The sequence below is a fragment of the Thunnus albacares genome, chromosome 22 (assembly GCF_914725855.1).
Source record: "Thunnus albacares chromosome 22, fThuAlb1.1, whole genome shotgun sequence".
NCBI classification, from domain to species: Eukaryota; Metazoa; Chordata; class Actinopteri; order Scombriformes; family Scombridae; genus Thunnus; species Thunnus albacares.
The window spans coordinates 21160484-21187968 of NC_058127.1; the positions used below are offsets into that span (position 1 = coordinate 21160484).

Consider the following 27485-nt stretch of genomic DNA (forward strand, 5'->3'; position numbering starts at 1 on the left):
CTTTCCAAATAAACATGAATCACTTCAAAAGTGTGTTTCTCAGTCTGAATGGAGAGTAAAGAAAGAAACTAGCTGCCTGTAGTAGCCATAATGGCTAACTGCATAGAGAGCAGAGACAGAGTGCACCGCGTCATACTCTGAAAACCCCGCCCACCGGTGGGGAAAACAGTCGGCACCATAATATGCAACCAAGGGCTGAAATGCTAACAAAATGCCTTTAGCTAGTGAACAACATTAGATTTCAGCATGTCAAATGATTATTTTAGTGCCCTATGTCTACCAGAGTGTAATAGGTAGTTTATAGTAAATGCTGAAACCTGTTACATTGTATATGCTAAGATGCAATACATGAATTCAAGGGCTGACATCATGACTACAGTAGAGATAGGACAACTGTATAGGAAACTCCACTATGTAACAGGTAAGCATGACACTTTTCACAGGCTGCTGATATGTTGACTAGAGTTTATAAACATAATCAATACACACAGACATGCAATCATTTCCTATTCAGGCTCTTTTTACAGTTAATATTTCAGCTGAATGCAGGTTAGCTATTCTGTGATTTAAACGTCTATTACTAACATACCTTTCAATTAAGCAGCTGTTCTTACTTATAAAAAATTAGTTCTGGGTTTTTACCCTGTTGGTAGTGAACACAACACAAAGACAATGGAGAGCGATTAATTGTTTTTCCCTCCAGAGTGGGCGGGACTTAATCGGCTCTGTCTCTACAGTGCTGGTCAAAAATATACAAATGAATCCGAAGTGCCGATTCTTTTCCGGGTTCAACACATACCGGACCTGCTGGTACGTATTGTATCCAGGAAGTACTAGTAGTCATGTAAACACTAACAAAAGCCCTCACCTTCTCCAACCTGTTCTGCTTATGTTGCTAAACTAACTGCCAGCAATCAAAATGGAAATATTATAATGTTAAATAGTGCTAAAACTCATTTGAGTACTGTGTAAAACTGTTTAGTTGTTAGGCAGTGCAGGCGACTGGTGACAGACTGACAGGTTTTCCCCTCCTACTTACTGTAGCTGTATTACTAGTACTAAAAACCTGTATACTAGACTCTACTCAACTGCTAATGCTGATACAATTGATACCATTCAGACTTGCTGCCTTTGACACATCCTGTACATGCTGACGCGCTGTCCGTTCATGTAGAGTCAGACACAGTTTGTTAGCCTGTTAGCTTGTTAGCCTGTAGATACTTTGCTACTTGCAGACTTTGGAGATCCTTTCTGCTGCAGTTTGGTTGATAAAATACTTTGACTGCTTTAGTGCCTGTTAATAATTGTTTTGCATTTTGACTGAAATGTTTTTATTTTCTCCAGGTCATTTCTTATTTTGTCATACATGTCAGTATTAACTGTAATAATCATACACATGTAGCACAATTATCACTGTAAATAAATAAATAAAACAAACTGATGCAATAAAATATCAGCTGTATTTAGTTCACAGCCCAATATTTTGAGAGGATAATGAAGCATAAATTTATTTACTACCACTTGATACACACACATCTGGTTAGAGTGTCCTGGTTAATGGCCTGAGAGGTCACTATAATGCATAATAGGTCACTAGTACACCCACTACTAGAAGACTTGGAATACTTGATACATTTAGGAGTCCATCATCGATTATACTGAGACAACTCAAACACTGGAACTTCCCAGTACTAATAGGGAACTACATCCGGGACCACTTGCATGTTGGTTTGTTTATGTCGGAGGCTGTGGATAGTTCAATGTCTGTTTGAAAATGTTAATAAATGCTGTAAATCCATTTGTAGTAGTTACACAGCTGGGATTACTCTCATCCATGGACACTTCTAGATCTTCTGAGTCTGACAGCTACAGGTCCCACTCTGCAGAAAAAGTTTTCCTCTTCACTCTTCAGGAGAACAGTGACTTCAGGAACAGCAGCAGTTTCTCTGAGGTAACTGTTACTGTACGTTGTCTTTCCTGACGGCCCTGTTGCCTTTCTGCCTCCATTCTTTATATTTCCTGTTTCAATTGTTTTATTTCCTCTCTGTGGCGGCAGGACGTACAGTGAGTCATCCACTAATTAGACGGTCGGTGGGTCGATGCCCAGCTCCTCCAGTACGCATGTCAAAGTGTCCTTGGGCAAGATACTGAACCCCAAATTACTCCCAATGGTTGCCGTCATTGTGTGAGTGTGTGTGTGAATGGGTTAGCATTAGAAGCACTGTAGAGAGCTTTAGATATAAAAGCACTATATCACTCCTGATGAGCAGGTTGGTGTGTATTGTACAGCACTCTGAGTGTTCAGTAGACTTGAAAAGCGTTTTATAAGTGCAGTCATTTACCACCTGTGTACTCTGGCTCAAATAAATACAGTTGGCCAGTCAAAGTGAAATGACTCACAATTGTCCTCATAAGAGTCACCAGATAATCCAATAATTGCATTTAGTTTTTTTTAGTTTCCTTACAAACTAACCGCAGTGAAAGTCAGCCTCACACATATACACAAATTGGATGAATAAGCTGGGTGGTTCAGTTCACCAGTGAGCTGCCACGGACTTTTGTGAATCACCAGAATCTCTATAACAGAGCCAGAGAGAGCAACATTACCTGAAACATAGAGACACAATGGCCACATTTATGGGAAATACATCAGGTTCAAATAAACCGGACTTTTCCTTTAAACACTAAAAAACTTGTCTGATTATATCACTCTGTAAGATGAAAAGCCCGCAATTTCAAATGCAAAAGCCTGTCTGACTTTATGCTTAGTGGTGATTGAACTGATTTTATTTGACTTCTGTTGCCAGTCCAGTAAAATGGAGGTGAATGGAATTTATTATTACACTCAAAGCATCAAACAAACACATTAGAAAATCAGCAACTTCTCTGTCCAGAAACAGTGTCCTGCTTACTCAAGACAATTCACAGTTAGATCATTTAAAAGAAAGCATGCAGCTATTTGTATGTGGGTTAAAAAGTTATATTCTTTAAAAATCTATTTCCTCATTAAGTTACAACTACATCTACCAACTGATCTGCATCATGCTGTGTCTCTAGTGTACTTCACAGGTAGTTAAATATTCAAGCCTGCCCACTATGACCTGCTACATGATTATACTAGATATTTAATTTTTAGTCATTTTATATTTAATGCCAAGATGTGAGCTGTTCTTTATATATTTCTGTCATCATGTGAATGTTGTCGAGAGACAAACTTCACATTATAGGTTGAAGTGAACATGTGATCATGTTTCCTCAATAGGACACGCAGTATGACTTCTGGTTGGCCAATCAAATGCAGTCTTGTCTCTGAAGAGTGAAGAAAAGATCAATGCTCTTTTCATTTCACACGACAAGTTGAACACGATGACATCTCCAGTGTTTGCTCTCTATCTCACATGTCTGTTTTTGGGGAAAACAGGTGAGTTGTGTTTTTGTGATTCCAACTTGTTTCTTTAGGAGTGTATGCTCACTCCTCATACAAATGATTCTAATATTTTTAATATTTTTAATGTACTGATTACGCTGAATTCTGTCACATTAAGTTGACAAAAATTTGCTTTATTTCTCATTTCACTTCAGCTCAGACAACTGCTCTGAAATTCTCCTCTTCTGTTCGTCAAGACAGTAGTTTTATATCAGCTAATGTTGGTGACAGCGTATCTTTGAGATGTTCCTATAAAGGTGATGTTGCAGCAAAGCTTTACTGGTATAAACAAACTCTGGGGCAGAAACCAAGGATTATCTCCACCCTCTACGACTACGAAAGTAATGGCACTTTTTATAATGAATTCAACAACAATCCTCGCTTCACACTGGACACTGAAAACAGTAAAAATCATTTGAAGATCACAGATTTGCACATTTCAGACTCAGCTACTTACTACTGTGTTAGTAGCTATTTAAACAAGATAGAATTTTTGGAGGGCACTACTCTCAGCGTAAAGGGTTCAGGTTTGAACATCCAAGCTTTGGTCCGTCAGTCAGCATCTGAGAGCATCCAGCCAGGAGGCTCTGTGACTCTGAACTGTGCAGTACACACTGGGACCTGTAATGATGGAGAACACAGTGTTTACTGGTTCAAAAACTCTGAAGAATCTCAACCAGGAGTCATTTACACACATGGAGGCAGGAATGATCAGTGTGAGAGGAACAACAACACACAAACACACACCTGTGTCTACAACTTGCCATTGAAGAGTCTGGATCTTTCTCATGCTGGGACCTACTACTGTGCTGTCACCGCATGTGGACAGATACTGTTTGGAAACGGGACCAAGCTGGACGTTGGCTGTAAGTAACTTTCTAGCAGACATTGTTTCATCTGATCAATACATGATTACTCCCTAATCAAACTTAACATCAAAATAGAGATAAATCTGAGAGCTGTGTAATATCTCTTTATGTCTCTCTGCAAATGAGGTAGACTCTCCTGTCTTGGTGTATTTCTTGAGTGGAGCTTTGGCGTTCACCACCAACCTCAGTGTTTTACTGGCTTTCTCAGTGTGCATGATGAACATGATCAACAGCTTCCAATCTGCAGGTAACTGTTTATATCTGACAGCTTGTATTCACTGAACATGACTTTTTAATAAAATGACTTTTTCTGTTTTCACAACCAGAGTCTCAAGCAAGAATTTCAGCTCCTTCCACAGTCAATGCAAAGGTGAAATATATCCTTTGCTAATATCCTTTTTTAACATTCAGTGCAACAATAATTTTTTTTGGACATTTATTTAGAATAATATCATGAATTATTGATATATACTTTGTTACCAGGGTTACAAAGACGCAGACAACCTGTATTCTGCTGCTTTAAGTGTGAACCTGATCAACAGACGAAGAAGACAGAACCAAACCTGGAGTGAATGTGTGTACTACAGCGTAAAGTAGTATAACTGGACATGTTTCATTTGTACTTTGTGCATAAGACATTATATTGTAGAATCTCTTTGAAGGTGTAACATGGATTTAGTTGAAAGTTTGAAAGAAATATGTTTTATAGTTTCTTAATTCTCTTGCTCTGCTTTAGTATTTTTAGGATACTCTACTTTTTGTCTTAGTAGTCTTAAGCAGAATATCTGCACAGCTTTGTTTCTTCCAAATACACTGTGTATCTCATGTTATTTTTAGTACATACTGTATGAATATAAAGATTTTTGTGTCTTAACCAGTAAATCATTTGATCTATACTGTAGAAGATACTTGTGGGTTTTTAGGAGAAAGATTATGTTGTGTTTTATTTGCATTGGTTTGTTTGTATTGGTTTAACATGTATGTGTTTTTGTACATTTTATATTATTAATCAAATAAACATAATCTAAATTTGGAAGACATTGACCATGAGACAAGTCACTTGTTCTGGAACAACAAAATAAAGTGGCACAGGAAGGTGTCTTCTAATGACCTGAAGCTCTGTTAATTTCCAGTGTTACTGTTTGGGGAAAATGGACGCTGGCAAGAGTGTAAGGGGAGGGGGGTTGGGGGGCGTGGAGCGGGTGTGGCTGTGTGAGGCAGGAGGGCAGGAGTGGCTCAGTGACATATAATAATAATAATGAGAGGAAGACAAACAGTGCAACGTCATTTAAACGAGTCAGAAGTCAGAGCTGGCAGCCACAAAAACAAAAGAAATCCTCCTCTCATCTCGGCCTGCAGCTCTTTAACTCTCCACTTGTCTGTTCCTGCAGATATCAGCTGGTAAAATCTTGTTTTAAAACATTAAACCACCATGTAACCGGAGCCATTACTGATCCTGCCCAAGCGCAGCTCTGCTGTGTAGCAGACAGGTTCAGCTCATAGACAGGACAAGCAGTTTTGGCTGAGCTCCGGTTACACTGTAGTTTAACGTTTTGAAACAAGATTTTACTATCTGATAACCACAGGAACAGACAACAGCGCTGTAGCTGCCATTAGCTCCTGAAGCTAAAACTGTCTCGATCAGCATATATTTGAAAATAAGCGGGGGGCTGGGTGAGATGAGTCTTATCATTCTACCATTTATATAAATTTCATGACACCCTATGTCAGCATTGGCCACGCCTTTTCAGGGCTGATTTTAAACAGCAGATGGCAGGTTGAGCCATTTGCAAGCCATGAAATGCCGATTTTGTATGAATTTGGTGTCAATGTAAATATGAACATCAGCGTTGATGTGTTTCATTACAGTACAGCCATATAATTTAGTTTACGGCTCAAAAAACACGTTTTAATGTGCAGTAATGTTACCTCTTTAAGAGTACTAGTCAGAATACCATAGACTGTAAAAATAATGGACATAGCCACTGTGGCATCACCCATTGGTTTGTGGACTCCCATTTTGAAGCCTCGAGTTTGCATTTTGACTGTCGCCATCTTGGATTTTTGGAGCCAGAAATGACGATATTTACATGAGAGGATGGAGCTGATCCTAATGCTAGCTGCTAGCTTGGTTAGCACATTGCATTTACAGTCTATGATTAACTGTGATAATGCAAATGCTAATGGTATGTTTCGCCCTTAATTATGCCTAACTTTAAGCCTTAATAAAAATTTAAACGGGTAAGCTATACAAAAATTTCCCCCTTTTACAGTTGTCATGAACAAGGAAATTAGTAATAAGGAAAACTGTGTTTTGTAGCAGGCTGTAAACATTTCTGCTGTGAAGTTGGACATTTAAACATGGGGGTCTATGGGGATTGATTCGCTTTTGGAGCCAGCCTCAAGTGGCCATTCAAGGAACTGCAGTTTTTGACACTTCTGCGTTGGCTTAAATTTTCAGCCTCGGATGTGGCTACTTGGATCTAACTCTAAGCTCTACAAAAAAGATTTAAAAAAAAAAGATCTACAAAACCATATTTTTCCACTGATACTACCACTAGTGGTATCTAGCTATGTAGATAGTTTGGGCTTTATTCGTCTTCTGCCTCCACCCCCAGTGCAGCAGAGTTCTTATTTGTAGTGCTCAAAGCATCAAAAAGTTATTTTTGGACTACAGCTGAGAAAAAAGGGGTTTGTCTCCTCCAGCTTAGATTGGTATGATTACAAAAGATTTTTTTTCCATCCACCATTTCCACATATGACAAATAATCTTTGCCATGCTGTATTTCTTGTCTATTTCAGGGGTATTATATTATCATGGGGGTAAATATTATCATGCCTGCATTAGTTTTTCTGTTTTCACAACCAGAGTCTCAAACAACATTTTCAGCTTCCTCCACAACAAATGGCGAGGTAAAACTTATTTTAACAGTTGAATTAACATTTAAACACATTTTTACATAACCATTATTGTTGGAGAGTTTTTTGGACATCGTGTTGATGTTTGTCAGGATCCATATTGTTATCAACTTGTACATATTTTGTTACCAGGGTTACCAAGAAGCAGACAACCTGCATTATGCTGCTTTAAGTGTGAACCTGCCCAACAGATCAAGAAGAGCGAGGAACAACACCAAGAATGAATGTGTGTACTCCAGTGTAAAGTAGTAGACTTAGAAATGTTGAATTTCAACTTTTTTTTGATATTCAAAGTGTGATGTAGATTTACACGTTGATCTTGAGATAAATATCTTTTTATAGCTTCCTTGTGGTCTGCAGTCAAAAGATAAGATGTCTTTAATCTTAGATGTGGTTAGTTAATTTGCACATTTAGCAAACGTCTCTTCATTGCTTTTGTCTTTGTGGTTTTAAGCAGGATTTCTTATAATAAGAAGAAAAACTTGTATATAAAATGCTGAGACAATGTTTAATACATTTGAATAAATTCTATTTTGATGAAACTAGTAAATGTATTGTATAAGCACAGATTAATTGATGACTCATGGCCTTTGTTTTTATATATACATTTTATATCATTAGTGATCACATAAATAATATAAGTTGATTATGGATCACTTTGACCTTGACATAATATGTGTGGGTGTGAGTTCAGTCCCTGGTAGCATTAACTGCAGCTTCATCATACAAGTGTGGCTGGTGGCATCATGTGAATCAGAGAAATCATGTAACTGACATCACTCACTCTAGTTAGTGGGTGACTCTTGTGTTCTGGCACAAAAGTAAAATGGCACAGGAAGGTTTTCATACTGACCTTCAGTACTTGAATCCACATATGTCCAAGTCAGGTACAATATATGAAGTCTGGAAATATAACAATGTAACAGGCTGGAAGATGATCCCACTTTCACTCAGTGACTTCATTTGAAAACTGGATCTAGTGGATTTGTTACTAACTCAGTCGCTATTATACGACCAGGTTATCATTGTGTCTTCCCACTGTGTACTGTGTTCTACTGCACATCCAACATGCAGCCACTGTTTCAACATTTACTACTGAAAATACAGAGAAATACTTAGTGTTTGATTGTTTTTACAAAACAAGCTGGTATACAGACTTTATGCCAGGTGTGTGCAGATTTGGATACAAATATGAGACTAATTGACCAGTGAAAAGAAAATTTATGGTATATTTCCCTGATGAATTTTCCATAAATGTGGTCATTGTGACTCAATGAGTCATCCTAACATTGCACTCGCCAGCGTCAGTATAGAGATTCATGGACACGAAGACTCACACAACACAACATAATGTATATCGGGGTATGTACTGGTGCTTTATGAGTGTAACTCTGACCCACCACACATTACTGCATCGACTGTATACTGAACTGCATCTGAGTGCACAGCAGCACTGTGACTGAACACATCCAGTTACACACTGATGGAGGACTGCAGCTGCTGCTTTGTGCTGCGCAAGTGCTGCTTTCACAATGCAGCCCATGTAGAGCAGGTTTAGGAGGAGGGGAAAAGCTTTCATGAAATACAGTGGTTATACATTTTGGCACTTTTTTGACAATGAACATATGTAGAAAAGAAAAAGATGCAATACATGAATTCAAGGGCTGACATCATGACTACAGTAGAGATAGGACAACTGTATAGCAAACTCCACTATGTAACAGGTAAGCATGACACTTTTCACAGGCTGCTGATATGTTGACTAGAGTTTATAAACATAATCAATACACACAGACATGCAATCATTTCCTATTCAGGCTCTTTTTACAGTTAATATTTCAGCTGAATGCAGGTTAGCTATTCTGTGATTTAAATGTCTATTACTAACATACCTTTCAATTAGCAACTGTTCTGTTTTTACTTTCATATGTTCTCTGTGACTAGCAGCATGTCCAGGTATATGTGTCATTTTTACAGAGGTTTTTGAGCAGCAGGCTGTCTGTGCAGCTCAGGTCAGGTCTGTCTCTTACAACCCTGTATCCACTTCGGTCTCCTTAAAGGTTCAGTTTTTTGGTTCAGTAGCTTATAAAAACTTAGTTCTGGGTTCTTTATCCTGTTGGTAGCACATCCCACCACACAGCAGCTTTTATGCATTTCCTGTTGTTTGCAAGCAGAAGTAACAAGGAGGAAGCTCCACGCAACACAAGGTCAATGGAGAGCAATGAATTGTTTTCCCCTCCAGAGTGGGCGGGACTTAATCGGCTCTGTCTCTACAGTGCTGGTCAAAAATATACAAATGAATCCTAAGTGCCGATTCTTTTGCGGGTTCAATACATACCAGACCTGCTGGTACATACTGTATCAAGGAAGTACTAGTAGTCAAGTCAACACTAACAAAAGCCCTCACCTTCTCCAACCTGTTCTGCTTATGTTACCAAACTAACTGCCAGCAATCAAAATGAAAACATTGCAATGGTAAATAGTGCTAAAACTCATTTGAGTACTGTGTAAAACTGTTTATTTGTTAGGCAGTGCAGGTGACTGGTGACAGACTGACAGGTTTTCCCCTCCTACTTACTGTAGCTGTATTACTAGTACTAAAAACCTGTATATTAGACTCCACTCAACTGCTGATACTGATAGAACTGATACCATTCAGACTTGCTGCCTTCAACACATCCTGTACATGCTGATGCGCTGTCTGTTCATGTAGTCAGACACAGTTTGTTAGCCTGTTAGCTTGTTAGCCTGTAGATACTTTGCTACTTGCAGACTTTGGAGATCCTTTCTGCTGCAGTTTGGTTGATAAAATACTTTGACTACTTTAGTGCCTGTTAATAATTGTTTTACATTTTGATTGAAATGTCTTCATTTTCTCCAGGTCATTTCTTATTTTCTCATACGAGTCAGTATTTTTCTTTATTTATTATAAAAATCATACACATGTAGCACAATTATTACTGTAAATAAATAAAAAAACAAACTGATGCAATAAAATATTAGCTGTATTTAGTTTACAGCCCAATATTTTGAGAGGATAATGAAGCATAAATGTATTTACTACCACTTGATACACACACATCTGGTTAGAGTGTCCTGGTTAATGGCCTGAGAGGTCACTATAATGCATAATAGGTCACTAGTCCACCCACTACTAGAAGACTTGGAATACTTGATACATTTAGGAGTCCATCATCGAAGACATTGAGACAACTCCAACATTGGAACTTCCCAGTACTAATAGGGAACTACATCCAGGACCACTTGCATGTTGGTTTGTTTATGTCGGAGGCTGTGGATAGTTCAGTGTCTGTTTGACAATGTTAATAAATGCTGTAAATCTATTTGTTGTAGTTACACAGCTGGGATTACTCTCATCCATTGACACTTCTAGATCTTCTGAGTCTGACAGCTACAGGTCCCACTCTGCAGAAAAAGTTTTCCTCTCCACTCTTCAGGAGAACAGTGACTTCAGGAACAGCAGCAGTTTCTCTGAGGTAACTGCTACTGTACGTTGTCTTTCCTGACAGTCCTGTTGCCTTTCTGCCTCCATTCTTTATATTTCCTCTTTCAGTTCTTTTATCTCCTCTCTGTGGCGGAAGGACATAGAGTGAGTCATCCACTAATTAGATGGTCGGTGGGTCGATGCCCGGCTCCTCCAGTCCACATGTCAAAGTGTTCTTGGGCAAGACACCGAACCCTTATTTACTCCCAATGGTTGCCATTTTTGTGTGAGTGTGTGTGTGTGTGTGAATGGGTTAGCATTAGAAGCATTGTAGAGAGCTTTAGATATAAAAGCACTATATCACTCCTGATGAGCAGGGTGGTGTGTATTGTAGAGCACTCTGAGTGTTCAGTAAACTTGAAAAGCGTTTTATAAGTGCACTCATTTACCACCTGTGTACTCTGGCTCAAATAAATACAGTTGGCCAGTCAAAGTGAAATGACTCACGGTTGTCCTCATAATAGTCCACCAGATAATCCGTCATTGCATTTAGTTTTTTTTAGTTTCCTTACAGTCTAACGGCAGTGAAAGTCAGACTCATACATATAAACAAATTGGATGAATAAGCTGGGTGGTTCAGTTCACCAGCAAGCTGACACGGATTTGTGAATCACCAGAATCTCTATAACAGAGCCAGAGAGAGCAACATTACCTGACACATAGATCCACAATGGCCACATTTATGGGAAATATATAAGGTTGAAATAAACCGTGATTTTCCTTTAAACACTTAAAAGTGCAGCATCCTTATCAGGTCAAACTTTTCTGATTATATCGACTTTGTAAGATGAAAAGCCCGCAATTTCAAATGCAAAAGCCTGTCTGACTTTATGCTTAGTGGTGATTGAACTGATTTTATTTGACTTCTGTTGCCAGTCCAGTAAAATGGAGGTGAATGGAATTTATTATTACACTTAAAGCATCAAACAAACACATTAGAAAATGAGCAACTTCTCTGTTCAGAAACAGTGTCCTGCTTACTCAGGACAATTCACAGTTAGATCATTTAAAAGAAAGCATGCAGCTATTTGTATGTGGGTTTTATAACAGTTATATTCTGTAAAAATCTTTTTCCTCATTAAGTTACAACTACATCTACCAACTGATCTGCATCATGCTGTGTCTCTAGTGTACTTCACAGGTAGTTAAATATTCAAGTCTGTCCACTATGACCTGCTACATGATTATACTAGATATTTAATTTTTAGTCATTTTATATTTAATGCCAAGATGTGAGCTGTTTTTTTATATATTTCTGTCATCATGTGAATATTATCGAGAGACAAACTTCACATTATAGGTTGAAGTGAACATGTGATCATGTTTCCTCAATAGGACATGCAGTATGACTTCTGGTTGGCCAATCAAATGCAGTCTTGTCTCTGAAGAGTGAAGAAAAGATCAATGCTGTTTTCATTTCACATGACAAGTTGAACACGATGACATCTCCAGTGTTTGCTCTCTATCTCACATGTCTGTTTTTGGGGGAAACAGGTGAGTTGTGTTTTTGTGATTCCAACTTGTTTCTTTAAGAGTGTATGCTCACTCCTCATACAAACGATTCTAATATTTTTAATATTTTTAATATACTGATTACGCTGAATTCTGTCACATTAAGTTGACAAAAATTTGCTCTGTTTCTCATTTCACTTCAGCTCAGACAACTGCTCTGAAATTCTCCTCTTCTGTTCGTCAAGACAGTAGTTTTATATCAGCTAATGTTGGTGACAGCGTATCTTTGAGATGTTCCTATAAAGGTGATGTTGCAGCAAAGCTTTACTGGTATAAACAAACTCTGGGGCAGAAACCAAGGATCATCTCCACCCTCTACGACTACAAAAGTAATGGCACTTTTCATAATGAATTCAACAACAATCCTCGCTTCACACTGGATACTGAAAACAGTAAAAATTACTTGAAGATCACAGATTTGCACATTTCAGACTCAGCTACTTACTACTGCATTGGTTGTTATTTATACAAGTTAGAATTTTCAGAGAACATTATTGTCAGTGTAAAGGGTTCAGGTTTGAACATCCAAGGTTCGGTCCATCAGTTGGCATCTGAGAGCATCCAGCCAGGAGGCTCTGTGACTCTGAACTGTACAGTACACACTGGGACCTGTGATGATGGAGAACACAGTGTTTACTGGTTCAAAAACTCTGAAGAATCTCATCCAGGAATCATTTACACACATGGAGGCAGGAATATTCAGTGTGAGAGAAACAGCAACATACAAACACACAACTGTGTCTACAACTTGACAATGAAGAGTCTGGATCTTTCTCATGCTGGGACCTACTACTGTGCTGTCGCCTCATGTGGACGGATAGTGTTTGGAAACGGGACCAAGCTGGACGTTGGCTGTAAGTAACTTTCTAGCAGACATTGTTTCATCCGATCAATACATGATTACTCCCTAATCAAAATTAACATCATAATAGAGATAAATCTGAGAGCTGTGTAATATCTCTTTATGTCTCTCTGCAAATGAGGTAGACTCTCCTGTCTTGGTGTATTTCTTGAGTGGAGCTTTGGCGTTCACCACCATCCTCAGTGTTTTACTGGCTTTCTCAGTGTACAAGATGAAGAGAAACAGCTTCCAATCTGCAGGTAACTGTTTATATCTGACAGCTTGTATTCACTGGACATGACTTTGAATAAAATTACTTTTTCTGTTTTCACAACCAGAGTCTCAAGCAACGTTTTCAGCTTCCTCTGCAACAAACGGCGAGGTAAAACTTATTTTAACAGTTGAATTAATATTTAAACACATTTTTACATAACCATTATTGTTGGAGAGTTTTTTGGACATCATGTTGATGTTTGTCAGGATCCATATTGTTATCAACTTGTACATATTTTGTCACCAGGGTTACCAAGAAGCAGACAACCTGCATTATGCTGCTTTAAGTGTGAACCTGCCCAACAGACCAAGAAGAGCGAGGAACAACACCAAGAATGAATGTGTGTACTCCAGTGTAAAGCAGTGGAATTAGAAATGTTGCATTTTTTTTTTTGATATTCAAAGTGTGATGTAGATTTACATGTTGATCTTGAGATAAATATATTTTTATAGCTTCCTTGTGGTCTGCAGTCAAAAGATAAGATCTCTTTAATCTTAGATGAGGTTAGTTAATGTGCACATTTAGCAAACGTCTCTGTTGCTTATTTCTTTGTGGTTTCAAGCAGGATTTCTTAAAATAAGAAGAAAAATCTGTATTTAAAATACTGAGACAATGTTTAATACATTTGAATAAATTCTATTTTGATGAAACTAATGCATGTATTGTATAAGCACAGATTAATTGATGACTCATGTTTTTATATATACATTTTATATCATTAGTGATCACATAAATAATATAAGTTGATTATGGATCACTTTGACCTTGAGATAATATGTGTGGGTGTGAGTTCAGTCCCTGGTAGCATTAACTGCAGCTTCATCATACAAGCGTGGCTGGTGGCATCATGTGAATCAGAGAAATCATGTAACTGACATCACTCACTCTAGTTAGTGGGTGACTCTCGTGTTCTGGCACAAAAGTAAAATGGCACAGGAAGGTTTTTATACTTACCTTCAGTACTTGAATCCACATATGTCCAAGTCAGGTACAATATATGAAGTCTGGAAATGTAACAATGTAACAGGCTGGAGGATGATCCCACTCTCACTCGGTGACTTCATTTGAAAACTGGATCTATTAGATCTGTTACTAACTCAGTCACTATTACACGACCAGGTTATCATTGTGTCTTCCCACTGTGTACTGTGTTCTACTGCACATCCAACATGCAGCCACTGTTTCAACATTTACTACTGAAAATACAGAGAAATACTTAGTGCTTGATTGTTTTTACAAAACAAGCTTGTATACAGACTTTGTTCCAGTGTGCAGATTTGGATACAAATATGAGACTAATTGACCAGTGAAAAGAAAATTTATGGTATATTTCCCTGATGAATTTTCCATAAATGTGGTCATTGTGACTCAATGAGTCATCCTAACATTGCACTCGCCAGCGTCAGTATAGAGATTCATGGACACGAAGACTCACACAACACAACATAATGTATATCGGGGTATGTACTGGTGCTTTATGAGTGTAACTCTGACCCACCACACATTACTGCATCGACTGTATACTGAACTGCATCTGAGTGCACAGCAGCACTGTGACTGAACACATCCAGTTACACACTGATGGAGGACTGCAGCTGCTGCTTTGTGCTGCGCAAGTGCTGCTTTCACAATGCAGCCCATGTAGAGCAGGTTTAGGAGGAGGGGAAAAGCTTTCATGAAATACAGTGGTTATACATTTTGGCACTTTTTTGACAATGAACATATGTAGAAAAGAAAAAGATGCAATACATGAATTCAAGGGCTGACATCATGACTACAGTAGAGATAGGACAACTGTATAGCAAACTCCACTATGTAACAGGTAAGCATGACACTTTTCACAGGCTGCTGATATGTTGACTAGAGTTTATAAACATAATCAATACACACAGACATGTAATCATTTCCTATTCAGGCTCTTTTTACAGTTAATATTTCAGCTGAATGCAGGTTAGCTATTCTGTGATTTAAATGTCTATTACTAACATACCTTTCAATTAGCAGCTGTTCTGTTTTTACTTTCATATGTGTTCTCTGTGACTAGCAGCATGTCCAGGTATATGTGTCATTTTTACGGAGGTTTTTGAGCAGCAGGCTGTCTGTGCAGCTCAGGTCAGGTCTGTCTCTTACAACCCTGTATCCACTTCGGTCTCCTTAAAGGTTCAGTTTTTTGGTTCAGTAGCTTATAAAAACTTAGTTCTGGGTTCTTTATCCTGTTGGTAGCACATCCCACCACACAGCAGCTTTTATGCATTTCCTGTTGTTTGCAAGCAGAAGTAACAAGGAGGAAGCTCCACGCAACACAAGGTCAATGGAGAGCAATGAATTGTTTTCCCCTCCAGAGTGGGCGGGACTTAATCGGCTCTGTCTCTACAGTGCTGGTCAAAAATATACAAATGAATCCTAAGTGCCGATTCTTTTGCGGGTTCAATACATACCAGACCTGCTGGTACATACTGCATCAAGGACGTACTAGTAGTCATGTCAACACTAACAAAAGCCCTCACCTTCTCCAGTCTATTCTGCTTATGTTACCAAACTAACTGTTAGCAATCAAAATGAAAACATTGCAATGTTAAATAGTGCTAAAACTCATTTGAGTACTGTGTAAAACTGTTTATTTGTTAGGCAGTGCAGGTGACTGGTGACAGACTGACAGGTTTTCCCCTCCTACTTACTGTAGCTGTATTACTAGTACTAAAAACCTGTATATTAGACTCTACTCAACTGCTAATGCTGATACAACTGATACCATTCAGACTTGCTGCCTTCAACACATCCTGTACATGCTGATGCGCTGTCTGTTCATGTAGTCAGACACAGTTTGTTAGCCTGTTAGCTTGTTAGCCTGTAGATACTTTGCTACTTGCAGACTTTGGAGATCCTTCCTGCTGCAGTTTGGTTGATAAGATACTTTGACTACTTTAGTGCCTGTTAATAATTGTTTTACATTTTGATTGAAATGTGTTCATTTTCTCCAGGTCATTTCTTATTTTCTCATACGAGTCAGTATTTTTCTTTAATTTTTATAAAAATCATACACATGTAGCACAATTATTACTGTAAATAAATAAAAAAACAAACTGATGCAATAAAATATTAGCTGTATTTAGTTCACAGCCCAATATTTTGAGAGGATAATGAAGCATAAATGTATTTACTACCACTTGATACACACACATCTGGTTAGAGTGTCCTGGTTAATGGCCTGAGAGGTCACTATAATGCACACTAGGTCACTAGTCCACCCACTACTAGAAGACTTGGAATACTTGATACATTTAGAAGTCCATCATCGAGTATACTGAGACAACTCAAACACTGGAACTTCCCAGTACTAATAGGGAACTACATCTGGGACCACTTGCATGTTGGTTTGTTTACATCTGAGGCTGTGGATAGTTCAGTGTCTGTTTGACAATGTTAATAAATGCTGTAAATTCATTTGTAGTAGTTACACAGCTGGGATTATTCTCATCCATGGACACTTCTAGATCTTCTGAGTCTAAAAGCAAAAGGTCCCACTCTGCAGAAAAAGTTTTCCTCTTCACTCTTCAGGAGAACAGTGACTTCAGGAACAGCAGCAGTTTCTCTGAGGTAACTGTTACTGTACATTGTCTTTCCTGACAGTCCTGTTGCCTTTCTGCTTCCATTCTTTCTATTTCCTCTTTCAGTTCTTTTATCTCCTCTCTGGGGCGGCTGTGAATCAGGAGGTAGAGTGAGTCATCCACTAATTAGAAGGTCGGTGGGTCGATGCCCGGCTCCTCCAGTCCGCATGTCAAAGTGTCCTTGGGCAAGATACTGAAACCCAAATTACTCCCAATGGCTGCCATCGTTGTGTGAGTGTGTGTGTGAATGGGTTAGCATTAGAAGCATTGTGAAGAGTTTTGAATATAAAAGCACTATATCACTCATGATGAGCAGGTTGGTGTTTATTGTAGAGCACTCTGAGTGTTCAGTAGACTTGAAAAGCGTTTAATAAGTGCAGTCATTTACCACCTGTGTACTCTGGCTCAAATAAATACAGTTGGCCAGTCAAAGTGAAATGACTCACAGTTGTCCTCATAATAGTCCACCAGATAATCCAATAATTGCATTTAGTTTTTTTTAGCTTCCTTACAGTCTAACTGCAGTGAAAGTCAGACTCATACATATAAACAAATTGAATGAATAAGCTGGGTGGTTCAGTTCACCAGTGAGCTGCCACGGACTTTTGTGAATCACCAGAATCTCTATGACAGAGCCAGAGAGAGCAACATTACCTGAAACATAGTGACAGAATGGCCACATTTATGGGAAATACATCAGGTTCAAACAAACTGGACTTTTCCTTTAAACACTTAAAAGTGCAGCATCCTTATCAGGTCAAACTTTTCTGATTACATTGACTTTGTAAGATGAAAAGCCTGCAATTTCAAATGCAAAAGTGTCCTGCTTACTCAGGACAATTCACAGTTAGATCATTTAAAAGAAAGCATGCAGCTATTTGTATGTGGATTTTATAACAGTTATATTCTTTAAAAATCTTTTTCCTCATTAAGTTACAACTACATCTACCAACTGATCTGCAAAATGCTGTGTCTCTAGTGTTCTTCACAGGTAGTTAAATATTCAAGCCTGCCCACTATGACCTGCTACATGATTATATTAGATATTTAATTTTTAGTCATTTTATATTTAATGCCAAGATGTGAGCTGTCCTTTATATATTTCTGTCATCATGTGAATGTTGTGGAGAGACAAACTTCACATTATAGGTTGAAGTGAACATGTGATCATGTTTCCTCAATAGGACACGCAGTATGACTTCTGGTTGGCCAATCAAATGCAGTCTTGTCTCTGAAGAGTGAAGAAAAGATCAATGCTCTTTTCATTTCACACGACAAGTTGAACACGATGACATCTCCAGTGTTTGCTCTCTATCTCACATGTCTTTTTTTGGGGAAAACAGGTGAGTTGTGTTTTTGTGATTCCAACTTGTTTCTTTAAGAGTGTATGCTCACTCCTCATACAAACGATTCTAATATTTTTAATGTACTGATTATGCTGAATTCTGTCACATTAAGTTAACAAAAAATTTGTTCTATTTCTCATTTCACTTCAGCTCAGACAACTGCTCTGAAATTCTCCTCTTCTGTTCGTCAAGACAGTAGTTTTATATCAGCTAATGTTGGTGACAGCGTATCTTTGAGATGTTCCTATAAAGGTGATGTTGCAGCAAAGCTTTACTGGTATAAACAAACTCTGGGGCAGAAACCAAGGATCATCTCCACCCTCTACGACTACGAAAGTAATGGCACTTTTTATAATGAATTCAGCAACAATCCTCGCTTCAAACTGGACACTGAAAACAGTAAAAATCATTTGAGGATCACAGATTTGCACATTTCAGACTCAGCTACTTACTACTGTGTTAGTAGCTTTTTAAACAAGATAGAATTTTTGGAGGGCACTACTCTCAGTGTAAAGGGTTCAGGTTTGAACATTCAAGCTTTGGTCCATCAGTCGGCATCTGAGAGCATCCAGCCAGGAGGCTCTGTGACTCTGAACTGTGCAGTACACACTGCGACCTGTGATGATGGAAATCACAGTGTTTACTGGTTCAAAAACTCTGAAGAATCTCATCCAGGAGTCATTTACACACATGGAGGCAGGAATGATCAGTGTGAGAGGAACAACAACACACAAACACACACCTGTGTCTACAACTTGCCAATGAAGAGTCTGGATCTTTCTCATGCCGGGACCTACTACTGTGCTGTCGCCTCATGTGGACAGATACTGTTTGGAGACGGGACCAAGCTGGACGTTGGCTGTAAGTAACTTTCTAGCAGACATTGTTTCATCCGATCAATACATGATTACTCCCTAATCAAAATTAACATCATAATAGAGATAAATCTGAGAGCTGTGTAATATCTCTTTATGTCTCTCTGCAAATGAGGTAGACTCTGCTGTCTTGGTGTATTTCTTGAGTGGAGCTTTGGCGTTCACCACTATCCTCAGTGTTTTACTGGCTTTCTCAGTGTACAAGATGAAGAGAAACAGCTTCCAATCTGCAGGTAACTGTTTATATCTGACAGCTTGTATTCACTGAACATGACTTTGAATAAAATTACTTTTTCTGTTTTCACAACCAGAGTCTCAAGCAACATTTTCAGCTTCCTCCACAACAAATGGCGAGGTAAAACTTATTTAACTGTTGAATTAATATTTAAACACATTTTTAACACAACCATTATTGTTGGAGAGTTTTTTGGACATTGTGTTGATGTTTGTCAGGATCCATATTGTTATCAACTTGTACATATTTTGTTACCAGAGTTACAAAGAAGCAGACAACCTGCATTATGCTGCTTTAAGTGTGAACCTGCCCAACAGATCAAGAAGAGCGAGGAACAACACCAAGAATGAATGTGTGTACTCCAGTGTAAAGCAGTAGAATTACATGTTACATTTCCAGTTTTAAAGTTTTTTATTTTTTTTGTTTTTATACAAAAATGTAGATTTACTATTGTAAGAAGAAAAATTGTACAGACAATTTTTAATACATTTGAATAAATTCCATTTTGATGAAACTAGTAAATGTATTGTATAAGCACAGATGAATTGATGACTCATGGCTTTTGTTTTTATACATACATTTTATATCATTAGTGATCACATAAATAATATAAGTTGATTATGGATCACTTTGACCTTGAGATAATATGTGTGGGTGTGAGTTCAGTCCCTGGTAGCATTAACTGCAGCTTCATCATACAAGCGTGGCTGGTGGCATCATGTGAATCAGAGAAATCATGTAACTGACATCACTCACTCTAGTTAGTGGGTGACTCTCGTGTTCTGGCACAAAAGTAAAATGGCACAGGAAGGTTTTTATACCATCCTTCAGTACTTGAATCCACATATGTCCAAGTCAGGTACAATATATGAAGTCTTGAAATGTAACAATGCAACAGGCTGGAGGATGATCCCACTTTCACTCAGTGACTTCATTTGAAAACAGGATCTAGTAGATTTGTTACTAACTCAGTCACTATTACACGACCAGGTAATCGTTGTGTCTTCCCACTGTGTACTGTGTTCTACTGCACATCCAACATGCAGCCACTGTTTCAACATTTACTGCTGAAAATACAGAGAAATACTTAGTGCTTGATTGTTTTTACAAAACAAGCTTGTATACAGACTTTGTTCCAGTGTGCAGATTTGGATACAAATATGAGACTGACTGATCTATGAGGTGATTGGTTACTTAAAGGAAATTTATGGTATATTTCCCTGATGAATTTTCCATAAATGTGGTCATTGTGACTCAATGAGTCATGCTAACTTTGCACTCGCCAGTGTCAGTATAGAGATTCATGGACACGAAGACTCACACAACACAACATATATCGGGGTATATAATGGTGCTTTATGAGTGTAACTTCGACCCACCACACATTACTGCATCGACTGTATACTGAGCTGCATCTGAGTGCACAGCAGCACTGTGACTGAACACATCCAGTTACACACTGATGGAGGACTGCAGCTGCTGCTTTGTGCTGCTTTCACCATGCAGCCCATGTAGAGCAGGTTTAAGAGGGGAAAAGCTTTCATGAAATACAGTGGTTGTATATTTTGGCACTTTTTTGATGATAAACCCATGTAACAATTTGTGGGTTTTAGCAGGATGTAAGAGTGTTTCCACTCTCACAAGGATATCTCTTGAGCCAAATCCACTTAAAGGAAAATTCCGCTTCATTTCAACCTGATGTATTTCCCGTAAATGTGGTTATTGTGAGTCTGTGTGTCGTGCTAATTTTGCTCTCTCCAGCTCTGTTATAGAGATTCAGGGAATTAACAAAGAGGTCTGTCATTGGGACAAACTGCTGAGACTCCTTCAACTTCCCAAATAAACATGAATCACTTCAAAAGTGTGTTTCTCAGTCTGAACGAAAGTAAAGAAAGAAACTAGCTGCCTGTAGTACCCATTATGGCTAACTCCGTAGAGAAGAAAGACAGAATGCATCCCGCCCACCGGAGGGGAAAACAGTCGGCGCCATAATATGCAACCAAGAGCTGAAATGCTAACAAAATGCCTCTAGCTAGTGAACAACATTAGATTTCAGCATGTCAAATGATTATTTTAGTGCCCTATGTCTACCGGAGTGTAAAAGGTAGTTTATAGTAAATGCTGAAACCTGTTACATTGTATATGCTAAGATGCAATACATGAATGCAAGGGCTGATATCATGTCTATATAACTGTATAGCAAACTCCACTATGTAACAGGTAAGCATGACACTTTTCACAGGCTGCTGATATGTGGACTACAGTTTATAATATAATAAATATAACATAATCAATACACACAGACATGCAATCATTTCCTATTCAGGCTCTTTTTACAGTTAATATTTCAGCTGAATGCAGGTTAGCTATTCTGTGATTTAAACGTCTATTACTAACCTACCTTTCAATTAAGCAGCTGTTCTTACTTCTAAAAACTTAGTTCTGGGTTCTTTACCCTGTTGGTAGTGCATCCCACCACACAGCAGCTTTTAGCCATTTTCTGTTGTTCGCTAGCAGACAAAAGTGACAAGGAGGAAGCTCCACGCAACACAAAGTCAATGGAGAGTGATGAATTGTTTTCCCCTCCAGAGTGGGCGGGACTTAATCGACTCTGTCTCTACAGTGCTGGTCAAAAATTTACAAATGAATCCTAAGTGTCGATTCTTTACTGGGTTGATGTAAACACTAACAAAAGCCCTCACCTTCTCCAACCTGTTCTGCTTATGTTACCAAACTGACTGCCAGCGATCAAAATAGAAAAATTATAATGTTAAATAGTGCTAAAACTCACTTGAGTACTGTGTGAAACTGTTTAGTTGTTAGGCAGTGCAGGTGACTGGTGACAGACTGACAGGTTTTCCCCTCCTACTTACTGTAGCTGTATAACTAGTACTACAAACCTGTATACTAGACTCAACTGCCAATACTGATATAACTGATACCATTCAGACTTGATGCCTTCAACACATCCTGTACATGCTGATGCGCTGTCTGTTCATGTAGAGTCAGACACAGTTTGCTAGCCTGTTAGCTTGTTAGCCTGTAGAGACTGTGCTACTTGTAGACTTTGGAGATCCTTTCTGCTGCAGTTTGGTTGATAAGATACTTTGACTACTTTAGTGCCTGTTAATAATTGTTTTGCATTTTGATTGAAATGTGTTCATTTTCTCCAGGTCATTTCTTATTTTCTCATACGAGTCAGTGTTTTTCTTTATTTACTATAAAAATCATACACATGTAGCACAATTATCACTGTAAATAAAAAAACAAACAAACCGATGCAATAAAATATCAGCTGTATTTAGTTTACAGCCCAGTATTTTGAGAGGATAATGAAGCATAAATTTATTTACTACCACTTGATACACACACATCTGGTTAGAGTATCCTGGTTAATGGCCTGAGAGGTCACTATAATGCATAGTAGGTCACTAGTACACCCACTACTAGAAGACTTGGAATACTTGATACATTTAGGAGTCCATCATCGAATATACTGAGACAACTCCAACATTGGAACTTCCCAGTACTAATAGGGATCTACACCCAGGACCACTTGCATGTTGGTTTGTTTACGTCTGAGGCTGTGGATAGTTCAGTGTCTGTTTGACAATGTAAATAAATGCTGTAAATCCATTTTTGGTAGTTACACAGCTGGGATTACTCTCATCCATTGACACTTCTAGATCTTCTGAGTCTGACAGCTACAGGTCCCACTCTGCAGAAAAAGTTTTCCTCTCCACTCTTCAGGAGAACAGTGACTTCAGGAACAGCAGCAGTTTCTCTGAGGTAACTGCTACTGTACGTTGTCTTTCCTGACAGTCCTGTTGCCTTTCTGCCTCCATTCTTTCTATTTCCTCTTTCAGTTCTTTTATCTCCTCTCTGTGGTGGCTGTGACTCAGGACGTAGAGTGAGTCATCCACTAATTGGAAGGTCAGTGGGTCGATGCCCGGCTCCTCCAGTCCGCATGTCAAAGTGTTCTTGGGCAAGATACTGAACCCCAAATTACTCCCAATGGTTGCCGTCAGTGTGTGAGCGTGTGTGTGAATGGGTTAGTATTAGAAGCATTGTAGAGAGCTTTAGATATAAAAGTACTATATCACTCCTGATGAGCAGGTTGGTGTGTATTGTAGAGCACTCTGAGTGTTCAGTAGACTTGAAAAGCATTTTATAAGTGCACTCATTTACCACCTGTGTACTCTGTCTCAAATAAATACAGTTGGCCAGTCAAAGTTAAATGACTCACGATTGTCCTCATAATAGTCCACCAGATAATCCAATAATTGCATTTAGTTTTTTTAGTTTCCTTACAATCTAACCGCAGTGAAAGTCAGCCTCACACATATACACAAATTGGATGAATAAGCTGGGTGGTTCAGTTCACCAGTAAGCTAACATGGGTATTTGTGAATCAGAGAGAGTCAGAGAGAGCAACATTACCTGACACATAGATCCACAATGGCCACATTTATGGGAAATACATCAGGTTCAAATAAACTGTAATTTTCCTTTAAACACTTAAAAGTGCAGCATCCTTATCAGGTCAAACTTTTCTGATTACATTGACTTTGTAAGATGAAAAGCCTGCAATTTCAAATGCAAAAGTGTCCTGCTTACTCAGGACAATTAACAATTAGATCATTTAAAAGAAAGCATGCAGCTATTTGTATGTGGGTTTTAGAACAGTTATATTCTGTAAAAATCTATTTCCTCATTAAGTTACAACTACATCTACCAACTGACCTGCATCATGCTGTGTCTCTAGTGTTCTTCACAGGTAGGTAAATATTCAAGCCTGCCCACTATGACCTGCTACATGATTATACTAGATTTAATTTTTAGTCATTTTAAATTGAATGCCAAGATGTGAGCTGTTTTTTATATATTTCTGTCATCATGTGAATGTTGTGGAGAGACAAACTTCACATTATAGGTTGAAGTGAACATGTGATCATGTTTCTTTAATAGGACAGTCAGTATAACTTCTGGTTGGCCAATCAAATGCAGTCTTGTCTCTGAAGAGTGAAGAAAAGATCAATGCTCTTTTCATTTCACACGACAAGTTGAACACGATGACATCTCCAGTGTTTGCTCTCTATCTCACATGTCTGTTTTTGGGGAAAACAGGTGAGTTGTGTTTTTGTGATTCCAACTTGTTTCTTTAGGAGTGTATGCTCACTCCTCATTCAAATTATCCTAATATTTTTAATATTTTTAATGTACTGATTACGCTGAATTCTATCACATTAAGTTGACAAAAATTTGCTTTATTTCTCATTTCACTTCAGCTCAGACAACTGCTCTGAATTTTTCCTCATCTGTTCGTCAAGACAGTAGTTTTATATCAGCTAATGTTGGTGACAGCATATCTTTGAAATGTTCCTACGAAGGTGATGTTGTGACAAGGCTTTACTGGTATAAACAAACTCTGGGACAGGGACCGAGGATCATCTCCACTTTCTATACGTTTGACAGAAATGGCACTTTTTATAATGAATTCAAGAACAATCCTCGCTTCACACTGGATACTGAAAACAGTAAAAATTACTTGAAGATCACAGATTTGCACATTTCAGACTCAGCTACTTACTACTGTGTTAGTAGCTATTTATACACATTAGAATTTTCAGAGAACATTATTGTCAGTGTAAAGGGTTCAGTTTTGAACATCCAAGCTTTGGTCTATCCGTCGGCATCTGAGAGCATCCAGCCAGGAGGCTCTGTGACTCTGAACTGTACAGTACACACTGGGACCTGTGATGATGGAGAACACAGTGTTTACTGGTTCAAAAACTCTGAAGAATCTCAACCAGGAGTCATTTACACACATGGAGGCAGGAATGATCAGTGTGAGAGGAACAACAACACACAAACACACACCTGTGTCTACAACTTGACAATGAAGAGTCTGGATCTTTCTCATGCTGGGACCTACTACTGTGCTGTCGCCTCATGTGGACGGATAGTGTTTGGAAACGGGACCAAGCTGGACATTGGCTGTAAGTAACTTTCTAGCAGACATTGTTTCATCTGATCAATACATGATTACTCCCTAATCAAACTTAACATCAAAAAGGAGATAAATCTGAGAGCTGTGTAATATCTCTTTATGTCTCTCTGCAAATGAAGTAGACTCTCCTGTCTTGGTGTATTTCTTGAGTGGAGCTTTGGCGTTCACCACCATCCTCAGTGTTTTACTGGCTTTCTCAGTGTACAAGATGAAGAGAAACAGCTTCCAATCTGCAGGTAACTGTTTATATCTGACAGCTTGTATTCACTGAACATGACTTTGAATAAAATTACTTTTTCTGTTTTCACAACCAGAGTCTCAAGCAACATTTTCAGCTTCCTCCACAACAAATGGCGAGGTAAAACTTATTTAACTGTTGAATTAATATTTAAACACATTTTTACATAACCATTATTGTTGGAGAGTTTTTTGGACATTGTGTTGATGTTTGTCAGGATCCATATTGTTATCAACTTGTACATATTTTGTTACCAGGGTTACCAACACACAGACAACCTGCATTATGCTGCTTTAAGTGTGAACCTGCCCAACAGATCAAGAAGAGCGAGGAACAACACCAAGAATGAATGTGTGTACTCCAGTGTAAAGCAGTAGAATTACATGTTACAATTCCAGTTTTAAAGTTTTTTATTTTTTTATTTTTATACAAAAATGTAGATTTAGAAGTTGATCTTGAGATAAATATTTTTTGTCCTTGTGGTTTTAAGCAGAATTTCTTATAATAAGAAGAACATTTGTATTTAAAATACTGAGACAGTTTTTAATACGTTTGAATAAATTCCATTTTGATGAAACTAGTAAATGTATTGTATAAGCACAGATGAATTGATGACTCATGGCCTTTGTTTTTATACATACATTTTATATCATTAGTGATCACATAAATAATATAAGTTGATTATGGATCACTTTGACCTTGAGATAATATGTGTGGGTGTGAGTTCAGTCCCTGGTAGCATTAACTGCAGCTTCATCATACAAGCGTGGCTGGTGGCATCATGTGAATCAGAGAAATCATGTAACTGACATCACTCACTCTAGTTAGTGGGTGACTCTCGTGTTCTGGCACAAAAGTAAAATGGCACAGGAAGGTTTTTATACCATCCTTCAGTACTTGAATCCACATATGTCCAAGTCAGGTATAATATATGAAGTCTGGAAATATAACAATGTAACAGGCTGGAGGATGATCCCACTTTCACTCAGTGACTTCATTTGAAAACTGGATCTAGTAGATTTGTTACTAACTCAGTTGCTATTACACGACCAGTTATCGTTGTGTCTTCCCACTGTGTACTGTGTTCTACTGCACATCCAACATGCAGCCACTGTTTCAACATTTACTACTGAAAATACAGAGAAATACTTAGTGTTTGATTGTTTTGACAAAACAAGCTTGTATACAGACTTTGTTCCAGTGTGCAGATTTGGATACAAATATGAGACTGACTGATCTATGAGGTGATTGGTTACTTAAAGGAAATTTGTGGTATATTTCCCTGATGAATTTTCCATAAATGTGGTCATTGTGACTCAATGAGTCATGCTAACTTTGCACTCGCCAGCGTCAGTATAGAGATTCATGGACACGAAGACTCACACAACACAAAATATATCGGGGTATGTACTGGTGCTTTATGAGTGTAACTCCAACCCATCACACATTACTGCATCGACTGTATACTGAGCTGCATCTGAGTGCACAGCAGCAATGTGACTGAACACATCCAGTTACACACTGATGGAGGACTGCAGCTGCTGCTTTGTGCTGCTTTCACTATGCAGCCCATGTAGAGCAGGTTTAAGAGGGGAAAAGCTTTCATGAAATACAGTGGTTATACATTTTGGCACTTTTTTGACAATGAACATATGTAGAAAAGAAAAGTAATTTGTGGTTTTTAGCAGGATGTAAGAGTGTTTCCACTCTCACAAGGATATCTCTTGAGCCAAATCCACTTAAAGGAAAATTCCGCTTCATTTCAACCTGATGTATTTCCTGTAAATGTGGTTATTGTGGTTCTGTGTGTCGTGCTAATTTTGCTC

At 38.3% G+C, this 27485-nt stretch overlaps 3 protein-coding genes across 5 annotated transcripts; all 3 read left to right on the forward strand.

Moving 5' to 3' along the window:
- Positions 1 to 1344: 1344 nt before the first annotated feature.
- On the forward strand, positions 1345 to 20210 carry LOC122973262 (immunoglobulin kappa light chain-like). Of its 2 annotated transcripts, none has more exons than XM_044340664.1 (6): positions 1345 to 1951; positions 3263 to 3421; positions 3583 to 4293; positions 19296 to 19409; positions 19488 to 19531; positions 19670 to 20210. In XM_044340664.1, the coding sequence occupies exons 2-6, from the start codon at positions 3367 to 3369 to the stop codon at positions 19787 to 19789; spliced, it is 1044 nt and encodes a 347-aa protein (XP_044196599.1). In that variant the 5' UTR covers positions 1345 to 1951; positions 3263 to 3366; the 3' UTR covers positions 19790 to 20210. The 2 variants fall into 2 exon arrangements, with proteins under 2 accessions (XP_044196599.1, XP_044196600.1); XM_044340665.1 differs by lacking the exons at positions 19296 to 19409; positions 19488 to 19531; positions 19670 to 20210 and adding exons at positions 4427 to 4543; positions 4623 to 4666; positions 4780 to 5093.
- LOC122973258 (immunoglobulin kappa light chain-like) lies at positions 12073 to 13953 on the forward strand. 2 transcript variants are annotated; one of them, XM_044340659.1, is made up of 5 exons: positions 12073 to 12214; positions 12376 to 13086; positions 13216 to 13333; positions 13412 to 13455; positions 13594 to 13953. In XM_044340659.1, exons 1-5 carry the CDS (start codon positions 12160 to 12162, stop codon positions 13683 to 13685), a joined length of 1020 nt encoding a protein of 339 aa, XP_044196594.1. In that variant the 5' UTR covers positions 12073 to 12159; the 3' UTR covers positions 13686 to 13953. The 2 variants fall into 2 exon arrangements, with proteins under 2 accessions (XP_044196594.1, XP_044196593.1); XM_044340658.1 differs by having other exon boundaries at positions 13220 to 13333.
- A 4176-nt stretch (positions 20211 to 24386) lies between the features above and the next one.
- On the forward strand, positions 24387 to 26112 carry LOC122973261 (immunoglobulin kappa light chain-like). Its single transcript, XM_044340663.1, has 5 exons — positions 24387 to 24538; positions 24700 to 25410; positions 25544 to 25657; positions 25736 to 25779; positions 25917 to 26112. Exons 1-5 carry the CDS (start codon positions 24484 to 24486, stop codon positions 26034 to 26036), a joined length of 1044 nt encoding a protein of 347 aa, XP_044196598.1. The 5' UTR covers positions 24387 to 24483; the 3' UTR covers positions 26037 to 26112.
- The last annotated feature ends 1373 nt before the right edge of the window (positions 26113 to 27485 follow it).

Excerpts from the sequence above, each read along its gene's own strand:
- LOC122973262 (XM_044340664.1), top strand. The coding sequence starts at position 3,367 with ATGACATCTCCAGTGTTTGCTCTCTATCTCACATGTCTGTTTTTGGGG. Across the intron at positions 19,410-19,487 it reads AAACAGCTTCCAATCTGCAG|AGTCTCAAGCAACATTTTCA; the intron begins GTAACTGTTTAT and ends TTTCACAACCAG. Across the intron at positions 19,532-19,669 it reads CCTCCACAACAAATGGCGAG|AGTTACAAAGAAGCAGACAA; the intron begins GTAAAACTTATT and ends TTTTGTTACCAG.
- LOC122973258 (XM_044340658.1), top strand. The coding sequence starts at position 12,160 with ATGACATCTCCAGTGTTTGCTCTCTATCTCACATGTCTGTTTTTGGGG. Across the intron at positions 13,334-13,411 it reads AAACAGCTTCCAATCTGCAG|AGTCTCAAGCAACGTTTTCA; the intron begins GTAACTGTTTAT and ends TTTCACAACCAG. Across the intron at positions 13,456-13,593 it reads CCTCTGCAACAAACGGCGAG|GGTTACCAAGAAGCAGACAA; the intron begins GTAAAACTTATT and ends TTTTGTCACCAG.
- LOC122973261 (XM_044340663.1), top strand. The coding sequence starts at position 24,484 with ATGACATCTCCAGTGTTTGCTCTCTATCTCACATGTCTGTTTTTGGGG. Across the intron at positions 25,411-25,543 it reads GACCAAGCTGGACATTGGCT|ACTCTCCTGTCTTGGTGTAT; the intron begins GTAAGTAACTTT and ends CAAATGAAGTAG. Across the intron at positions 25,780-25,916 it reads CCTCCACAACAAATGGCGAG|GGTTACCAACACACAGACAA; the intron begins GTAAAACTTATT and ends TTTTGTTACCAG.